Source organism: Drosophila kikkawai, chromosome 3R (assembly GCF_030179895.1).
Source record: "Drosophila kikkawai strain 14028-0561.14 chromosome 3R, DkikHiC1v2, whole genome shotgun sequence".
NCBI classification, from domain to species: Eukaryota; Metazoa; Arthropoda; class Insecta; order Diptera; family Drosophilidae; genus Drosophila; species Drosophila kikkawai.
In genome coordinates this window covers 17,908,648-17,927,511 of record NC_091731.1, presented here as the reverse complement: position 1 = coordinate 17,927,511, position 18,864 = coordinate 17,908,648, and the positions used below count along the sequence as shown (strand labels likewise).

Below are 18,864 nucleotides of genomic sequence, written 5' to 3'. Positions count from 1 at the left end.
GAAATACTGAGCCAAAAGCCAAAGCTGCTATAGCTCCAAAGCCTACGGCAGCTCTTAGTTTAAAACTAATTGTTAGCTTTATATAAATAAAAACAAAATAATTAAATATTTCCAGCCATGGAAACCGTTGCTCAGGGCAGGCTTGTTGCCATTGAAACGACAAACAGAGGTGACATTTGTTTATATCCACTTCCAGATCACAGTTTGAAATCGAAACTCGTAAAACTCTGAGTGATCCCATACAATCTGGCCCAGCTGAGGGGCTAATCTCATAGCAAGATGAATCGAACCGACGACATGAAGCGGTCCTCGCTAGACGACTTCAAGATGAGTGCGATGGCCTCCATGGGTTGGGCGGTGGATGCCGACATACCCATGGCGAATGCCGAGAACCTGGCAATTCTCAAGGAGATTGCCTCCTTGAGGGCACTGAAGACGGAAGTGCAGCAGCGCATTAAGTCTCTAGACGAACGAGAGCAGGCAGTGCAGCGGCATACCCGCAACATTGAGGCCACCATCCAACAGAATATGGTAAGACATTGCCTTGGAGATGTCGGTCCACTGACCCCTTTTCCCATTTCAGATCCTTTATAGCTCGATGAAGGATGATGAGATCAAGGAGGCTCATAAGGTGCAGCTGGTGATCCTGGAGCGCAATAAGATTAAGGAGGATTTGCGTAAAAACCAAAAGGAGTTGGAAGAGTACACGGAATATTCCGATGCCACAGAAAGTAAGTACCATGGATTAAATTATTTTATTACCAATTTTGTAATATATCAATAACTAGGGAAGATCTGCCAGAACAAGCGAGAGATCGACGAACTGACGTCCCGCATCAAGACCGCGAAGACCACTTTGGTGGAGTGGACGGAGGCTATGGATGACGGGAACAAGGGCTACCAGTTGATCGAGAAGTATTATTTGGATGACCAGCAGAAGGCGCGCGAGCTAAACACCAAGCGCCAATTGCTGCAGGCGGAGATCGACAAGCGGCGCAAGCAGGTGGTCCTTCTCTACGACGAGCAAATGACGCTGGAGAAGAATCTGGAGCGGACCGCGGACCTGTATAGGGCGGCTCACGTGGAACGGCGGCAGATGGTAGAGACTTGGAAGACTGCAGTGAATCAGATGACCCAACGGGAGAACGACATCCAGCGCAGCGAGAAGGAATGCGCCGAGTTGGCCATAAAGGCACAGGAGACGACCAAAATATACAAGGATCACGATAACCAGCTGAACGAGGCGATCGAAAATAATCGCCAGGTGGAGATCGCAATTGAGGCATTGAACGAGGAGACCTCGACGCTGAAGAACCAGATACAGATTCTAGTAGATGAGTCGATTCTGAAGGATCGCGAGATCGATGGCCTGCGCAAGGAGCTCGAGAATCTCTCCAATCGAGTGCACTTGCAGCGCATGGAAAACCGCACTCAGATGAAGAATCGGGATGACAAGGAAAAAGAGATCGAGAACTTCGCCTCCGTTATGGAGAAGGTTGAGGGCAGACTAGCCTCCATGCAGAACAAAGCTCTGAATGCGGATCAGCGCTTGCGCATTCTGGAGGAGATGATGGAAGCGGAGCAGACGGCGCTGCGCAATCTGGAAAAGGAGCAGGAGAAGGTCAACGACATGCTGTACCGTACCCAAAAGCAGGTGACCGATCTGCAGGACGAGGAAAAGATCCTAACCGTACAGAATGACTCGCTGGCCTCCAATGTGGTGGCCATGAAGCGCAACCAGCAGCTGGTGTTCAACGAACTGAAACGCCAAACGGAGATCCACTATAATCTCTCTTTCAAGTACCTGGAGGCTGAGCGGCGTTATGCCGATCTCAAGGGTCAGTACGACGATCCCGAGGAGGAGGCGAAAAACCTCGAGCGACTGGCTGCCTTGGAGCAGGAGTACGAGAAGCTGCAACGCCTGATCAGCAATACGGAAGCCCAAAACAAGAAGCTCAACTGCAATATGAACAACCTAGTTGTCCAGTATAACGCCGACGAAAAGGAACTCGATATGGTTAGATTCAAGATCAAGGAGGCCAAGGTCTACTGCGAGGGCACCGTGAAGAGATTACGCCAGAATCGCTACGAGAACTCTGAGCTTATTGTGGATCTCAACATGGTAAAGATGCGCTGCAACGATCTCGAGGTCGGCATCGATGGCTGCGAGCAGGGCACCTACGACTTGGGGCAACATCGTCTCGCCTTTCGGCGTGCCATCAAGGATCGCACTGTGGAGCTGCGCAGCCAGCAGGAAGTGCTGCTCCTAAAGAAGAAGCACCTGACCGAGGAGCTTAGCACCTTGCGCGCCGACATTGGCGAGCGAAAGAAGCAGATTGAAGTGGTGAAGGCCAGATTCGAACTGACTTCCAAGCTGCTGGGCAAGAACGAGGATGGCAGCATTATGACCAGCACGCAGCTGAAGGTGGCTAGTGCCCAGGAGCGCCAGATGCTCGCTGACGAGGGTGATGCCCTTAACAAGAAGGTGCTCACGGCCGAGAAGGAGGTGGTCGCCCTGGAGAACACGCTGCGCCAGTTCGACGTGTCCAACAGCAATTACCGCAAATCCTTCAAATCGGTCGACGACAATTCGATGGGTAAGTGGAAATCCTTGGATCCAGAGGAGATCTTATGTAGTGTTTATCCTCCTTCTTGTGCAGATCGTGACAGAGCCGAGCTGGAGCTACAGGAGATGGAGGCGGCCTACTGTCGCGACCTGGAAAAACTGAAGGTGCTGCGATGCAAGGCACAGCATTATGATCAGAAGCACGAGGCTCAGCGGGCCGAGGAGAAGGACCTGATCAACAAGCTGGAGCAGGCAAAAGCACAGCGCGACGAGCACTCTGCTGTGCTGAAGAAGCTTGAGCTGGAGTTGGATGAGCAGCGCGTTAAGATGGAGCGGGCCCAGCGAGAGATCCGGATGCAGTTGCGGGAGATCAAGGCAAAGCCAATCAGCGAAGAGTTCATGGAGCAGTTTGAGCGGGATCTCCAAGCGCAGGAGATGGAGGCTCGCAACTCTAAGGCCCTCAACATGTTGGCCGATCTGGCCAACAGCGACGAGTCGGGCCCGGAGATCCTGCATTACATGCTGAGCAAGGGCATCAAGTTGCCGATGCACCTGAAACGCACTCGCAGCACCATTTCTTGGGGCAGCTCCTCGGTCAAGTCCTCAGACACTGTGGGATCCTACATCAGTGTGAAGGGCAAGAGTTTCCTCCACGGGGGAATGAGTGCCAGGTCTTCGGCATCCGATATGAGCTCCCTCAAGGACGATAGCTCCTCAACCACCTCGCGCTCGGGCCTAAGTGTCATCTCCCTCGAGCTGCCCAAGCTGCCGAAGAAGAAATGATATCACTCTCAGTTCCCCAATTAGTTTCCATTTATTATAAATATTTTCGGTTATCAATGAAAGACTCTGGTGTTGCTTGTAGCCCGCAGGTAGCTTCACGTGCTTGGCCATCGCTCACTGTTTACACATTTAGTGTCTAAACAAAACCCGAGTAAAATGCGTTGCCAAAGCGGGCCAAAAAGAGGGGAGAGCGACCATAAAAATAGCCCAAAACAAATCCAATGAGGCTGCACATCCGAATGTCCCAGTGTGCTTGCCTGACCAGGTCATGGCGACATTTTGGATGCTCTGCCAAGAGAGGGTCTAGGTGTTTTTCAACATTTATTCAATAATTTAAAATATTCTGTTACCTTTTAAAATATTCGTAAAAATGAAAATCAACATTTTAGCCACACAAACTCGAATAAATCATTTTTATCACCCTATTTAGTGTTAGCTTATTGATTTGACATGACGAACTTAAGGGGGGGGGGTAAGGTTAATTCGGTGCAAAAATAGCCACTTTTCAAAAAATTATTGTGGCGGAACGGCTAAAGTTAGCTTAATGAATTAAATACCATATAATAACACAACATTTGAATAATTTTTGAAAAATGTTGTATTGAAAAATATTTCGAAGTAGAGAAGTTATAGGGAATCTCCCGAGTCGCCTCCAAAAAAAGTTGTTTTGCGGTGTACATCCTAACAGTCCACAGGATCATCCGATCTAAAAAAATTATACCTCATTCGTTAAAGGATAAGTGTCCCGAGGTAATCAGGAAACGTTTTTTTTTTTTTAGTTTTTTTGTGATTTTTTAGGAAATTTGAAAGTCAAAAAACCGATTTTTGACTAAAAAAAAAACCTTATTTCTTAATTTAAAAATATATAAAAATTAAAATTTAAAAAAAGGCCGACGTGAATACCTGAGGAATTAGTTAAAGAATGTGTGTGCCAAATTTCAAATCGATCGGTCCAGTAGTTTTTCTGTAATCGTGTACACCGATTTGAAAAATTGAATTTTTCAGGAGAGCGCTTTAAACTTTGTGATTCCCATGCATTGAACACCAACCGACCTTCGTTCAACTCCGCATAACTTCGTCAATTTTACTCTGATCGATGTAAAATTTGGACACAATATTCTTAAGATGTTGAACTTTAAAAATAAAAAATAAAAAAAAATTTACGAAAAAAAAAATTAAATACCTTACCCCCCCCTTAAAAAATATATTACCCTTAATTTTAATGTATTATTATCAATTACAATTTAAAATCTAATTTTGCTCTTATCAGGTTAAAACTGACCTTAAGATTCAAACTCAAATAATGTTAACTTGAAATTGATTAACCTTTTTTAGGATTTTAGATTTCAGTCTAAGATTGTGCATTATAAGACTGTAAGTACGCATAGATCAACCCAGATTAGCCACAAATCTGAATGAATATAATGATAGAATCAACCTGGCGATCATCCATAATGATAGATCATCCACTGATGTCTTTTAAGTACAAAAACTGACGCATCGGGTTTGTATATCATTTGCATATGGCCGATCCTCTATACGGGTTGCAAACACAAGAAAAAAGCCCATACGGCCGCTGAAGAACGATATATCGGCCAAATATATTTATATATACACATGTCCAAAGCTATATTTCGAAATTAGGTACCCAGAGAGAGGAGAGAGAGAGTGAGTTTTCGGCGCTACTACGAGTGTTTTCGAAAATTCTTTTTCTTCGATTCCGGCGGCGATCAGCGCCGGGCATTTCATTATTTTTCATTATTTCGTTTCGCTGGCATCGGTGCCGAGCAAGATCGCAGATCTCTGATCGCCGCGCTGGGCCTGAAAATTTTTCAAAATTTTCACTTGCTGATATTTTTAGAAAGTTCTGAAAGCGGAAAGACCGAGCTGTGTGCGCTGTCTGGGAATGGACTCCTGAATAGATTTTCGGCGACTGAACAGGAGGAATCATCATCTTAGAAGGTGAACAATTTGCATAAGACTCGAGACACTTCGCTGGCGGAATGTGCTCCACGTCGGTTCTGTGTCCCCTGTGCGCGGTGCCCAGTTTCGGCAGCATTGACGCACTGCAGCAGCGGCTGATCAAGGCGGCCAATGGACCACTGGCCTGTCCCTTTGCCAACTGCAAGGAGCTGTTCCTGGGACTGGACAAGCTCACCATCCACCTGTTCTCGCACACCAGTCTAATGAGCCAGGATCCACCTGCTGCCCACCCTGTTCTGGGTCTACCCGTTCCTCCCCTGGTCGCTGTATCCGCTCCCAAGAGAAGGACCCGAAGAACAAGGACCAAGCCCGTTGTCGTGCCTCCTCCACCTGTACCCCCAACGCCTCCCGCCAGTTGTGACATCTGCGAGTTTAGTTTTCGGAACACGGAGCTACGGGACATGCACATCAGGTTGGTGCACGAGAATGCGGAACTGGAGCAAAATCAGATCCAGCGAAAGCAGGAGGAGCCGGTAAATTAAAGTAGATTTATGTGCCTTCTTTACCCATTCCTACCCACATTCTGTATTCATTTATTGAAATACCTACTCAACAAACAAATTCAAGAGTTTGTGTGATCTTTTCCAGTTGCAGGAGCCGGAACATCAGGAGCCCTACAAGTGTCACCTTTGCTCCAAGACATTTCGCATGAAGGGCTCGCTGCGAATCCACCTGAAGGTGGTGCACATGATGGGCGTGCCCTGCCCCAGTTCCAGCCCCATCACCACCACCATAACCATCAATCCCTTGCCCAAGCTCAGCATTTGCGATCGCATCCGGCACAAGGAGGCGGCGGCCACTGGCGGTAACAGTACTACATCATCGACTACTTCCCAGCCCTATGCCTTAAGCGGAGCCATGAGCATGCTCAAGCAATCACCCGAATCACCGGATGCAGGCAATGCCACGCCAAAGTTGTGGGAGTGCGACGTCTGCACCAAGTCCTTCACCACCAAATACTTCCTGAAGAAGCATAAGCGGCTCCACACCGGCGAGATGCCATACACCTGCGAAATATGCGCCAGGACATTCACTTTCCAGCAGTCGTATCACAAGCATTTGCTCTACCACAGTGAGGTGAAGCCTCACGTCTGTGGGGTTTGTGGACGGGCCTTCAAGGAGCTCTCCACCCTGCACAACCATCAGCGGATCCACAGCGGCGAGAAGCCCTTCAAGTGCGAGGTGTGCGGTGAGTATATTCAATCACAGGGTTACAAGGTGAAAGCTCTTCTAAATATTGTTTCAGGAAAGTGCTTTCGACAGCGTGTGTCCTTCCTAGTCCACACCCGCATCCACACGGGTGTGATGCCCTATAAGTGCGATCTCTGCCAGAAGACGTTTCGCTACAAGGTGAGCCAACGCACCCACCGATGCGCCGCCGATGACACCCAAACCCCGGAGCAGCTAATCAAGGCCTTCCTGGAGGGTAGCAACTCACCCACACAGCCCTCGCCGGCTAGCGCTGAGATTGCGGCCATCACCAATGGCTCGATGGCGGATCCAGAGCAAGAAGCACTGCTCTCCCAGAGCATCGACGACATTGTGGTGGAGCAGTGTCAGAAGTTGGGCATTTGTGGCGTTGAACCGGCGGAGAATCAAGCTATTCTCCTACCCCTGGAGCCAGCTGCCGTCGTGCAGTTCAATGGCAACAGTTCCCCATTGCAGCAGCTCCAGAACTTGAGGCTCTACTCGCCACAACAGCAGACGGAGCTGCCCAGCTCAGATGGCGAGGTCTTTCAGCGCTTCCTGATGGACGCCACGTAGCGGGAGTGGGTAGTGCGCTAATATATTATTTATTATTTATTGATTTAATTGAATTAATTTATTAATTTTCCTATTTATCTAATAAGAAAGATTTGTAATTATTATTTATCTATTATTATTATTATTTATTTCTTATTATTATTTTTTTAGTGCTAGAATTACGAGTCCCATTGAAAATCGGAACAGACCCGACTCGGCTCCTATGTAATGTTATGACGTTATACATTAAAGTTTAAAACTAAAACTCTTTGATGCTCTTAGAAATCGATTATAAATTTGAAAGATATGAAAGAGAATCCTGCAATGTAGTGAGAGATTAAAATAACACTCGCCTGGTGCTGATAAATATTTCTTTTATTAAATCCTGATCAAGAATATTTACATAAATATATCATATATGGATAAACTCATTCTGCTTCTTTCTTAGAGTGTATTTGTTTATTTTGTGTTGTTTTTTATGAAAATGCCGTTACAATTTAAAAAAGCAATTGAGGGACCATATGTTGGCCAGTGGAAAATTCCTTTCGGCAACGAAAATATACTAATTGAATTAAATATTAAGACTACTCAGTACTGCAGGGTTTAGTATTAAGTGTGAACATACTATAAGCGTAGTGTGATATTGATATTTTTGTTTTTTTTCATTCTCTTTGATTTTCTGTAAATTTATGGGATTTGAAAGCGAAATTTGATGCCTAACGTGTATATCTTAAGTGTTTTTTTTTAACAAGCGGCGTATTTCCAGAGCCTCCTGGTATTTTCTGGTATTTACAACTGTACTAAATTATATTTTTTATCGTTATCGGTACTCAGTACTGGATAACATTTCGGCAACATCTGTTTGGTCTACCATTTTGTTGTCTTGTGTACCGCAATAAAACCAATATACGCCATAAAATGAGTGTCAATCGTAAAAGAAAACCGAATTTTACAAACGATGAAAAATTCCGCCTAATTCAATCTGTTAAGAAGCGCTCAGTACTGTGGGATATTACGGAAATATACAATAAGGACTATGACAAGGTGCAAGCTGCTTGGAATGCTGTGTCTGAGGAGGTGAAGAGACCTGGTAATTAAGAGCCATCCACATTATGCGATTTTAATAATTAAAATGAATTTTTTCAGGCACCGAGTGTAGGATGGCATGGAGCTCCTTGAGGGAGAGCTACCGTTATCATTTCAAGCGGGACTGTGGCAAGTTTCAGCAGCTCGAAGGAGAGGATTACGATCCTCTGCTGGCTACCAAAATGATGGATTGGAGGTTCGCTGAAGCCATGTCCTTTATGCCTCAACCCACACTCAAGAGACCGTAAGAGCTTAGTATAAGTTTTTTTTTTACAGTGCAAAAGTTAAATTACCTTTATCCCTCTAAAAAACAAATAGGAGACCCGTCAGCCGAATTGTTCGCAATGAAACCGATGGGGAAGACGGCGAAGATGGTGAAGACGGTGGAGATGGTGAAGACAGTAAAGATGGTGAAGATGGTGAAGATATTGAGATGGCTGACTGGATGACAGGATCTGTAGAGATCCCGGCCGATGCCCTGCTAACACCGGGGAGCATTGAGTCTATAAAGCCGGAACCAAAGCGCAGGGGCAGACCAAGGAAAGGCACAGAATCGACGTCTAAAGCCTCAATTGTCGACATGCTGAGCAATTTTCTCGAGGGAACTAGGCACTGCCTGGAGCAGCCTGTCTCAAAGAATGCCACCGTTCTCGCCTACTGGGATACTCTTCTTACCGGGATGTCGCAGCAGAACTCACAGCGCGCTGTATTCAAAGTAACGGAGTTTCTGCAGGAGGTTGCCAAAAAAGAAGTGGAAAAGAAGAGATTGTTTTAGTTTTGTATAAGATTTAGTTTTTAAGCGTGTTTGTGAGCTTGTAGGCTCGCTTGACCCATTTCCTTCCTGACAATTAAACTATTTTTAATGCTATCTCTAACCAATTTGGGGTAATCCTCATTGCCACCTGGAGTAATGACCGAGTTTATTGGAATCATGGCCTCGTTGTTCTCCGGCAACCAATCTGTGTAGTCCTTTGGCTTTGTACGCAGCAAGTAATTGTGGAGCAGGCAGCAGGCCCTTGCTATTTGCTTGGCCCTTTCGGGGCGGCACATGGCTTGCCGTCGCATCACCGTCCAGTTGGCACTTAGAAGGCCAAAGGCCTTGTCAATGCAACTGCTCGCGTGGTGGATGCGTTCGTTAAAGTGTTGCTCTTCTCTGGAAATGCTCTTCGATTCGAATGGCTTCATAATCCGCTTAATTAACGGGAATGTGTCGTCGCCGGATACCACATAGTATGTCATCGGTGACCCGTTTACACAGCTGTCCTCCGGAAAGTATAAACTCTCTGTTAGAATTGCTTTTCCGAGGTTTGATTTGACGAAAAGATCTGGATCGTTCGCCCTGAGGATGTCGCCCACGTCCAGGTAAGTGAATCTGAGGGAGGGGTCACATACGGCAAAAATCGGTATGCAACTCATCTCCTGGAATGAGCAACACTTTAATATATGCAATGAAGTTTAGGGTACAAATTGTTTACTTCTCTGTTCTTCATTGGAGGCCCAACTCCTAGCAGCTTGCCGCCGATTGCTCCAACGCAGTTGGGCAAGTTCCAGGTCTTCTCAGAGTCGAGAGCACTTCCCAGGACGGCGTACTTCTCCCATTGCGGAATCTCCCAGCCCAGCTCTTGGACGATGGCCTCACACACAGCAGCGACTAGCAACCCGAAGTGCTGTTTGCTGATCCTGTAGGAGAAGCTGACGTCCCGTTGCAGGCCCCCCAAGGCGAAGTACCTGTGCAGGGAAGCGTTTAAACTCGTTTAATGAATCCTTTTTAGCTCCACTTACTCGAGGACAGCGGCAAACTTTAGCTCAACGCGTATAAAATCATTTCCGCGGGAAATTCTCTTTGGCAGAAGATGAGGCTCCAGCAGGGAGAACAAACTTTGGAAAGTATCAAAGCTCATATGGAAATTTGCGAAGAAATGGGTTGGATTTTTCGTCAAGTTCTCAAACTAAAACGGAATATCATTAACTGATTTAAGGCAAATTGTTAGTTCTTTGTATTACTCACATTTGCATGTTTTCCTCTTCCATTTCTTTGCTGCAAATACTGTTTGACCCAACACTTTCGACGACGAATACCTCTCTGCTGGGGTCCTTCATTATCCTCCTCCTCCTCTGCCAAGGCTACCATAAACCCCACTAAGGCGGCATTAATAAATATTTTTCGTTTATTTGTTAAATTCATTTTGAAATGCACATAGTTGTGCTTGATAAGGCAGCACTGCGCTTAACAAAAAAATCCTGATTCTTTCGTATTTTGATACCCTATTATATCTGGTTCTATAAAGTATATACATCATTGATCAGCATAAACGGGGGAATCGTTCTAGCCATGTTCATATTTTGAAAACTTTAATAAATTGACAACATTTTTGGATTTATGAAAATTTAAAATGTTGTATGCTGATTTTTTAACCGTTTTAAAACTAGCATAGAAACCATTTCCTAATTTAATGTTATGCTTTTATAGCTTAATTATCATATTTATAAACTATTATTTTCACCAAAAATTATAGAAAGATATGAATTATTTATTTTATTTAGTGAAGGAGTCATTTCCGACCCTATAAATCATATATATTTTTGATCAGCATCAACAGGCGAGTCTTTCTAGACAGGTTCGGAGAAAAACATTTTTTTTTCAGTTTTTTCAAAATTTTATAAGGGGTTACATCGTTAAAATGATCAAAAATTGGAAAAAATTCAATATTTAAAAATGTTAAATTAAGTATGCAGTTTTTTTAAGCCAATAAAAAATAACACAGAGCTGCTTTCCGAATTGAAATTAATGCATATTTGGCTTAGTTTTGGTAATTTTAAAATTCCTCTCCTACTAAAAAAAACTTGGGCTTGCCGTAGTTAGCTTTCCTTCTGGTTTTTAGTACAAATATATCTTAAGGTGATAGCGATTAGTTCATCTCTTGTCCAGTATAAACACCCTACAAGATCTAAGCCTAATCTTCATAGCCAAAAGCTTAGATCCTAGCAACTATAATTTGTTTTTCGGTGCTAATTCTCCGAATTCCTAGTAACCGTATAGTATACACTTTAATATGTAAATTTGCTGTATAACTTAATTTCTTACAAAATAAAGAAGAAAATAAACTGAAAACTATTTTTTGCAATATGTATCTAAATATCAGGGGATTTCCTATGTTCCCATGTTTTATACGGAACTTGAATTCTCACCAGTTTTGCTTGGTAGGAAAAATCAGCGATTTCTGTTTAGATAATAATTAGTTTTGTTAAAAATAACAGAAGAGTTTACATTTATTAATAATAATAAAAAAATAATAAAATGAACGATAATTTATTAATTTCTTTGTACATATGTATATACATTTTATATCTTTTTTATTTTTAACTTGGGAAAAATTAATTTAACTTAATGAACAAATTTCGAAAATTATTTTAAAAGAATTTGAAAACCGGACAAAATGAAATGAATATTAGACAACTGCTAATTTATTTTGATAGATATCGTAGTGTTTTATTAATAAGCATTTTCTTATGGTGAAGTTCTTTATTCCTCATCTGATCCGCTTCCAGAACTGGAACCAGAGCCACTAGGCGAGCCACTACGCGATCTGCTGGGCGAACGGGAGCCAGAGCCAGACCGGGATCCGGATGGGGAGCGCGAACGGGACCTGGAACCGGACTTTGAGCGGGAACGGGAACGAGAGCCGGACTTGGAACGCGACCGTGAACGTGTACCCGATCTCGATCGTGATCCCGACTTATTTGAGCCGTCTCCAGACTTCTGGGATGCTGCAGGCGAGTTTGTGCGCGATCGAGGAGAGCCGCTGGCGGAGCGAGAGCCGGACTTGGAGCGACTGCTGGCTCGGGAGCCAGAGCCAGAGCCCGAGCCAGAACTGGAGCCACTGCGACTGCGGGTCCGGGAGCGTGACTGTCGGTCCCTCGCCACTTGGGCCGGTGAATCACCACCATCTACTTTCGTCTTTGCACTACCCGAGGGAACCTCGCCCGTCTGTTCCGTCTCGTCAACGGCCTGTTTCTGTTCCTCATCCACTTCCATTTCCTCATCGACTTCCTCCTCCTCTTCCTCGCCAGGTACCTCCAGCTGGCGCTCGCGATAACGCTGCATGCGATGCTCCATGCTGTCCAGCGGACGGTGCTTGACCACCTAGAAAGCATTAAAAGGATGTGGGAATTGGGAGTTATAAATTGGCATAGTGAAGCATTAAAGAGCTTGGACTTACCAGCTTAGTATTGTTGGGCTGCTGGCCAACCTTGACGCGGCGCTTGTTGAGACGCACTCTCGTCTCCAGCTCGTTGTAGTAAATGCCATCCGGCCGCATGACAAAGAAGTAGTTTTCCTCGTAGCCCTTGGAGGCCTTGGTCTTTACGTTCCAGTTGTACTCGCGAGCGATCTTGTACTCGTACTCCTCCTCCTCCTTGTAGAGCTCATTGTTAATAAAGTCGGCGCGCCGCTTCTCGAGCGTCTGCTCTGTGGGCAGGAAGTAGGCAACAAACTGCTCCCCGCTTTCGTCCATCACACCACGAATCATGGCCTGCGACATTTCCTCCAGCTGAGCGGGCACATTCTTCCCGATGGGGGCGGGATCGCTGTCGAAGATGACCTGGGCGCAGGGGTACTTCCAGTTGGTAAAGTCGGGGAAGATGGGCAGCACCTCAACAGGCACCACATTGGGTTTGGAGTAATGCTTGGTAATCTCGCTCTTGGTGTCGCTGAATGTCTTTTCTATGGCCTTGATTTGAGCGTCGCGGTCCAGATAGAGTGTCTCCTCTCGCAGCGACTTCTTAACGTTGTAGCCCACCTTGGCCTCGATGTTCTCCAGGTTCTGCGGCTGGAAGCGCGTCTGCTCGGTGGATATGTACTCGGACTTTCGCAACCAGGAGACTGTTCTGGAGTGCTGGCGGGAGCGCACAGAGTCCGTGGGCGTCAAGGTCTCCTCCTCGAGCAGCTTCTCGTCGGCTGGATCCAGTAGGGTCATGGAGTCGGCCTGGTACAGCTCCCGGTTGATCAGGTCCACCGTCACGCCCAAGTCGTGCTCCGTCAGCACATCGTACTTGAAGTTGCGTTCCAGCGACGTGGGATTGTACTGGACGAAGCGATGGCTGTCGAAGGGATACTGCAGAAACTTCAGGTCGAAGGGTATGTCAGGCAGGTTGTTTCCGTACTTGACGCGACAAATTATCTCCGATCTACAGGGGATATGTGTATGTATGATTATAATGTCCCGGCGTCGGATTTGGTTTGGTTATCTGGACACTTACTTGCGCTCCGTTTGCCGCTGCGGCCGCTTGTCGGCGGCGCTGTTGATCGCCGAGTTGTTGATAGTCGGCGGCATGGCTATAATTATAATTTACTCCTCTGTTTATACTTTTATTCTTAAATTATTGTTAAATTTTAATTAATTTTCGGTGCAAAAACAGCAGTGTGGCCAGATGCAAGTTTGGCCTATTAAATCCCTGAATGTAAAGTCTGGCAACGCTGGTTGCTTGAGCGACCCGTGCTGCCCATTTTTTCGTTCAGTGCTGCCCAGCATTGGCGCCTGAATTCAAATTGTTCACGGTGAAAATCAATTCTAAATGCTTAATTTAAAAAAAATGCCTGAGGTATAGTGACTAGCGCACTAATTTATCAGTTTTAAACTTGTAGCGTTAAGAAAACATTGACCAATAAATCTAAATCTGAATAATAAAATAAAATTAGGAAGAGTTTTGTGAAATATGAAATAAATAGCTTCTCGAACTTCCTTATCCTTATCACTGAAAACATAATTGAATTGAATTTAAAAAAAAAAAAAAAACTAAACTATCCTATAACGCGTCATTAATCTGTGTTTAAAATGAAACGGAACTAACTGAAACGAACCTAAAGCATTATTAAGCATCCAAATTGTCATTATAAACGGTGTTCAGTGGTATTATAAATATATTTTATATATTTCTTATAGACTCATTCTAGTTTAGCCATAAAAATGTGTCGGATCTCTTTGGTTACCATTATTTTAGTAGCGCTTTGTGTGACTCATAATCAAATCGGAGCCTCACCATTTCGTCGAAATTCAAGAACATATAAAACTAAAAGAGCAACTAAAAGATCCTTTTCTAGATCAGATAGAGAATATAGCTACTTCAATTACCTTGACGGACCATCACCCTTAGAAATTTTTCCACTTAATAAAAATGAATATAGACCATATAATGATTATACATTGTCAATGACAGCTGCGCCAGATTATGGTGAATATTATGAACCGGATGGAACTACAACAACAAGTACAACAACAAGAAAACCAAAAACAACAAGTACTACTACAACAACAACAACAACAACAACAACAACTACTACAACAACAACAACTACAAGACCCATTACAACCAGTTCAACTACACATTTGCCTACCATTGGTGATTTGGAAAACATTTTTACGTGGTTTCCATTACTTTTAACAACTGAAAAGCCCGCTAAAGACATCAACAAAGAACGCAGCGTAAAAAATCGTCGCCAAAAAACTTTTATACGGAATCCCAATTACCGGAGTGCCAACAAGCTTTTCGAGAAGGAATCCAGGAAGAGTTACATGCGAAAGCTATACAAGAATCCTTTGCCGCATCCAGGATTCAAAGTCAATAAATAAGAAACAAGATTTACCTGTTAGCACCTAACATTATAATAAAGCCCATATAACGGCAACAATAATGACTTGTAAACATCCCGGCCCACCACAAATGGCCAGTGCAAATAAACACACAAAATATACAACACAATAAATTGAATTAGCAACAAATGGTATTTGTAATTTTTTGTATGGAAAAAATGTGATTGTCACCTGTTTTTGTGGCGTGTGTTTAATGGGTATCACTTAGTTGAAAGCTGCGAAAAATCCCCCCCTGTCCAAGCCGTGCAAATCCGAGCAGTGAGTTCAATAACAAGGTTATACGCATCACACATACCACACACACACAGGAGGCAGAGAGAAAAATCTTTGCCATTTTCATAAGCTTATTTACATCTGATATTAACACGAAGGCGACTTGGCAAAATAATCGTCACAAGAAATTAGCATTGCCTTGTTGATTGCTGATCGCGAAGCATAGAAAGAAAATAAAATAAATTAAGAAATCAGCTCAAATCTAAGGGAATTCGTCACCGCTGAGCATAGATCGATCGTTTAGAAAAAAATAATACATCTAGTGGAAAGTGAGATACCTTTTGGGGTGGTGCAGTTTGTTGGTTAAAGTAAAGTGGCCTCGATGAATACATGCTAATTCTATTAATTTAAATAATTAAATTAACCATGGCTTGAAGTTGGAGTCAGAAAATATATAAAATAAATATGTACAAATAAATAAGAAAGAGAGTGAGATACAAAATATTTATTGTTTTCTTTTTTTCTTCATACAATTTTGGGCGTAAAAGAATTAAAAACCTTTTCTTCAATGGTATTTTTTTATCTTTTAGATTAAAAAAAGTCGATAAGTCGAAACTCCCATTTTTGACTAAAAAATAAGTTAATGCCAAATAATAATAATTATAAAATAACATGACTACCATGACAATTAGAATTTGTACAAAGTCAACGAACTTCATGGGAAAAATAAGTTTCAAATCATTGTAATTAAATGTATACAAATGTAAAATCAAGCTTGAAGCAATTATTTTATTTCATATCTAATATTGTACAATTTTAAATCAATGTAATGTACAATTTCTTACGTGTAAACAGAAAATATAGCATTAATCTCGGCATCACAATTAACTTCAACAACAATATTTTACCTTTCATTTGCATATAAACAATCAAACAGGCATAGAAATTAGTAAAAGTCGACCAACTTTAGATTGTTGTATTTAAAAATATATATATTTTTACTTAGTTAGTGTTTAAAGACTGTTTTGGCTGGCTTTTCATACGTCATAAAACTATATTTGGTACACAAACATGTCACGTTTTCAGCCTTTTGTTTTTACTCACAATTATTAATTACTGTCAATTAGTAATTATTGTTTAATCAACACATCACATGACTGGGAGGAAAGCCAACTGCCAAAGCCGAACCAGTTAAACCAAAAGTTAGGAGATGACAAGAAGAACAGCCGATCAATCAAATTAGCCAAAAGTAAGCAACAAAAAAGTTGCAAATCAATTGACCATGCGCAGCGTGCGCCGGTTGAAAATTTCCATGCTCGTTACTAGCCCACGGAACCAGCTTCGTGAGCCGACGAACTGATCTCGGGTGGTGGATTCGGAGATAGCCGATCTCCGGCCGAATACCTGATCCCGATCCGGATCGGGTGGCGCGCGACTTTAGCTTCGAAAACGGTTTACATTTTGCAACAAGCGCTAAATTGGCTGGGCAAACAGAGCGGCTTTATTCCGCTTTATTCGCAGGTTCACCCAGTTCGCAGTTCGTAGCTCGCAGACCGTCGTTCTTTTTGAAACGCTGTTTATTAGCATACATATTTGCTTAATATATATACTAGGTATGCCTGCCAGTTGGTGACATGTGTGTGTGCCGAAACTAGTAGAGTTTTTGGCACTTTAGGTGAAGTGTGAAGGGAGCGATCGGATTCGCCATGAATTCAGTATCCGCTTAATGTTCACAGCGAACGGTAGCCAAGAAAAGGAGATCGAAAAGCAGTCCAGTCCTTGCCGAACTATGATTACCAGAATAGGGCAGCCTCTCTAGCTGGATACCAGTTACCTCAAATAGGTGAGTCCTGAATACGACTTTACAAATAATTAACACCTGTGTAAAATATAATGAATGCCGCGTGTGTATGCTTTAAATTTATTAATTAAACTCAATCGTGTTTAGCCTATGAAGGCTGATAACATTTCCACACTTGATAAATAATTTATGGTCCTTCTAAAAGTGCATAAGAAAATTTTGTTATGACTTCACAAAAGGGTGTCAAACGCTGGCCAGTAACATGGAATTTTTGGTTTTTCTAGGAAAGTTTTTAGTGAATTGTAAAAATAATTTATACTGGTTTAAACTTGCCTCCTAGACTAATTTTATTTTCCTTATTTCCTACTAATTAAATATTCAGTGCAGTGTTTAAACCATTCAAATCATTTTTATTTCTGCTACTGCCACAATAAACTTTTGATTTAGGGCTGCCTAAATATATATACCAGGCACACATATATCCATTATTATTCATAAAAAAACTGTGAAATGACTGTGGGAAATTACAGAGTTCAGTTGAAGCGTCCCGATCATCGGTCGGCGACGTCTCCCGACCTGGAAATTCTCTGAACTTGGCATTATTCAAATCGAGTAAATATATTCTCGGATTAGTTATTGTTCAAACCTGTGGAAGATCAGACAAAACGTGTTGCCATTCATATGGGGTCAGTGGACTTGCAGTTGGGGAAGTCTGTTTAAGTTACATTTGATAGGTCTACCTCTTACCAGGAAATCGTCTCAGGGCTAAAAAGTACAGGTAATTAACCTGGTTACTTAATATCAAACAAATTATTCAATAAATCTGAAATTGACTATTCCAAATTCACCCTTCAATTAGAAGTAAAAGTTAAAAGTCTCAACTGAGACTTACTGTAATCAGTAATTAAAACGCTTTTAAGTTCACAAGTGGCAATAACCCATTACGTCACTAGAATTATGTTTTTCCCTTTAACTACTGAGTCAGGTAAACCCATTATACTGGAACAATCTCGCACTCGCACTCTCTTTGTTATTCATTCCAATTATTGGCGAAATCAATTTCCACATGTTTACTGTGAGACGATGATCATGTGTATTACGCGATCATGTCGTGTACCTCGGATGCAAATGAAGAAAATATGGTTCTAATGCATTTTCTTTTCTATGCAAATACAAGAGCTTTAATTAGCAGCGATTGCTGTCGTGGGAAATGCCTGTGGCCAGCGGCAGCATAAGAAACTACCCATTTATTGTGGGAAGCTGTGCTGCCTGCCAAATGATAAGTGAAACAACAATCTGCTGGGCCTGTTTACATTCAGTCACGTGCCGAAACTTGTACCTGTTTATTAATAATTACACTTATGTGTATGCATGTATCAGATCAATTTACATCTTGATAACCCCTGGCCCATCCAGCGCCTCTTGCCACCACCTGAGTGTCGTGCGTTAAAAACGAAAACAAATAAAACAAAGATAAATCAAACAAAGTGTCAAATAAACGAAATGAAATGAAAGCAGCGAACAAGAATATAAAGAAACACTTAAGCAAACAGAGCGAAAGGCGAATACGAAAAGCGAAATGAATTGCTGCTGGCCGACACGGCGTATGAGTGTTTTTTGGCTGGCTGCTACTCGCCGTTTTGGCAAGTGTACAATTGTACGTAGATCGCCGTTGGCAGCAGCACGAGAGTGATATAGAATGAATGTGTAAGTAGTACTAGCCACATCAATGAGTGTACTGAACTCTTTCGTCTTGCCTCTCGCCAAACTTGAACTTGAATTTGCTGAGAGCCAGGAAATGGATCTCTCGGGATTTAGGGGACAAGTGCAATTGTGGGAGAATCGAAGACAAGTACTACGAGTGGGATATTAATAGATACCCTCGGCGCGTTCCTCTTCTTCCTGTTTGAGCGGAAATCGAGTCAGCCCAAAGAAATTCTTTGGCTGCCAATTCTTTTGTAGTTCCAACTCGGCCCTTGCCTCCTACACACACTGCACCGCTGCCAGTGGGGTTTCTCGGATCTCAGATCCGATCGCTA

At 43.0% G+C, this 18,864-nt stretch overlaps 5 protein-coding genes across 6 annotated transcripts; 3 read left to right on the top strand and 2 right to left on the bottom strand.

Moving 5' to 3' along the window:
* The first annotated feature begins 175 nt into the window (after nt 1-175).
* On the top strand, nt 176-3,411 carry Ccdc39 (Coiled-coil domain containing protein 39). The gene is made up of 4 exons (XM_017175689.3): nt 176-531; nt 584-731; nt 789-2,597; nt 2,661-3,411. Exons 1-4 carry the CDS (start codon nt 280-282, stop codon nt 3,347-3,349), a joined length of 2,898 nt encoding a protein of 965 aa, XP_017031178.1. The 5' UTR covers nt 176-279; the 3' UTR covers nt 3,350-3,411.
* Nucleotides 3,412-5,126: 1,715 nt separating this feature from the next.
* Nucleotides 5,127-7,348, top strand: LOC108080821 (zinc finger protein ZFP2). Of its 2 annotated transcripts, none has more exons than XM_017175724.3 (3): nt 5,127-5,805; nt 5,927-6,521; nt 6,579-7,348. In XM_017175724.3, the coding sequence occupies exons 1-3, from the start codon at nt 5,353-5,355 to the stop codon at nt 7,094-7,096; spliced, it is 1,566 nt and encodes a 521-aa protein (XP_017031213.1). In that variant the 5' UTR covers nt 5,127-5,352; the 3' UTR covers nt 7,097-7,348. The 2 variants fall into 2 exon arrangements, with proteins under 2 accessions (XP_017031213.1, XP_017031212.1); XM_017175723.3 differs by having other exon boundaries at nt 5,921-6,521.
* Nucleotides 7,349-7,818: 470 nt separating this feature from the next.
* On the top strand, nt 7,819-8,936 carry LOC108080823 (uncharacterized). Its single transcript, XM_017175726.3, has 3 exons — nt 7,819-8,165; nt 8,222-8,405; nt 8,480-8,936. The coding sequence occupies exons 1-3, from the start codon at nt 7,994-7,996 to the stop codon at nt 8,934-8,936; spliced, it is 813 nt and encodes a 270-aa protein (XP_017031215.1). The 5' UTR covers nt 7,819-7,993.
* LOC108080822 (uncharacterized) lies at nt 8,928-10,375 on the bottom strand. Its single transcript, XM_017175725.3, has 4 exons — nt 10,170-10,375; nt 9,944-10,110; nt 9,637-9,889; nt 8,928-9,580 (listed from the first exon to the last, which is right to left on the bottom strand). The coding sequence occupies exons 1-4, from the start codon at nt 10,344-10,346 to the stop codon at nt 8,957-8,959; spliced, it is 1,221 nt and encodes a 406-aa protein (XP_017031214.1). The 5' UTR covers nt 10,347-10,375; the 3' UTR covers nt 8,928-8,956.
* A 1,159-nt stretch (nt 10,376-11,534) lies between these two features.
* Nucleotides 11,535-13,631, bottom strand: atms (RNA polymerase II-associated factor 1-like protein antimeros). Its single transcript, XM_017175737.3, has 3 exons — nt 13,421-13,631; nt 12,382-13,348; nt 11,535-12,305 (listed from the first exon to the last, which is right to left on the bottom strand). Exons 1-3 carry the CDS (start codon nt 13,492-13,494, stop codon nt 11,685-11,687), a joined length of 1,662 nt encoding a protein of 553 aa, XP_017031226.1. The 5' UTR covers nt 13,495-13,631; the 3' UTR covers nt 11,535-11,684.
* Between the last annotated feature and the right edge of the window lie 5,233 nt (nt 13,632-18,864).

What these genes read in the sequence shown, in the direction of transcription:
- LOC108080823 (XM_017175726.3), top strand. Translation starts at nt 7,994, where the DNA reads ATGAGTGTCAATCGTAAAAGAAAACCGAATTTTACAAACGATGAAAAA. An exon ending in TGAGGAGGTGAAGAGACCTG is followed by an intron (nt 8,166 to 8,221) that starts GTAATTAAGAGC and finishes GAATTTTTTCAG; the next exon opens with GCACCGAGTGTAGGATGGCA. An exon ending in CAACCCACACTCAAGAGACC is followed by an intron (nt 8,406 to 8,479) that starts GTAAGAGCTTAG and finishes AAAAACAAATAG; the next exon opens with GAGACCCGTCAGCCGAATTG.
- atms (XM_017175737.3), bottom strand. Translation starts at nt 13,494, where the DNA reads ATGCCGCCGACTATCAACAACTCGGCGATCAACAGCGCCGCCGACAAG. An exon ending in CAGCGGCAAACGGAGCGCAA is followed by an intron (nt 13,349 to 13,420) that starts GTAAGTGTCCAG and finishes TATCCCCTGTAG; the next exon opens with ATCGGAGATAATTTGTCGCG. An exon ending in AGCCCAACAATACTAAGCTG is followed by an intron (nt 12,306 to 12,381) that starts GTAAGTCCAAGC and finishes AATGCTTTCTAG; the next exon opens with GTGGTCAAGCACCGTCCGCT.
- LOC108080821 (XM_017175723.3), top strand. Translation starts at nt 5,353, where the DNA reads ATGTGCTCCACGTCGGTTCTGTGTCCCCTGTGCGCGGTGCCCAGTTTC. An exon ending in AGCGAAAGCAGGAGGAGCCG is followed by an intron (nt 5,806 to 5,920) that starts GTAAATTAAAGT and finishes GATCTTTTCCAG; the next exon opens with TTGCAGGAGCCGGAACATCA. An exon ending in CTTCAAGTGCGAGGTGTGCG is followed by an intron (nt 6,522 to 6,578) that starts GTGAGTATATTC and finishes ATATTGTTTCAG; the next exon opens with GAAAGTGCTTTCGACAGCGT.
- Ccdc39 (XM_017175689.3), top strand. Translation starts at nt 280, where the DNA reads ATGAATCGAACCGACGACATGAAGCGGTCCTCGCTAGACGACTTCAAG. An exon ending in ATATTCCGATGCCACAGAAA is followed by an intron (nt 732 to 788) that starts GTAAGTACCATG and finishes ATCAATAACTAG; the next exon opens with GGAAGATCTGCCAGAACAAG. An exon ending in GGTCGACGACAATTCGATGG is followed by an intron (nt 2,598 to 2,660) that starts GTAAGTGGAAAT and finishes CTTCTTGTGCAG; the next exon opens with ATCGTGACAGAGCCGAGCTG.
- LOC108080822 (XM_017175725.3), bottom strand. Translation starts at nt 10,346, where the DNA reads ATGAATTTAACAAATAAACGAAAAATATTTATTAATGCCGCCTTAGTG. An exon ending in AAGTTTGCCGCTGTCCTCGA is followed by an intron (nt 9,890 to 9,943) that starts GTAAGTGGAGCT and finishes TTCCCTGCACAG; the next exon opens with GTACTTCGCCTTGGGGGGCC. An exon ending in CTCCAATGAAGAACAGAGAA is followed by an intron (nt 9,581 to 9,636) that starts GTAAACAATTTG and finishes TGCTCATTCCAG; the next exon opens with GAGATGAGTTGCATACCGAT.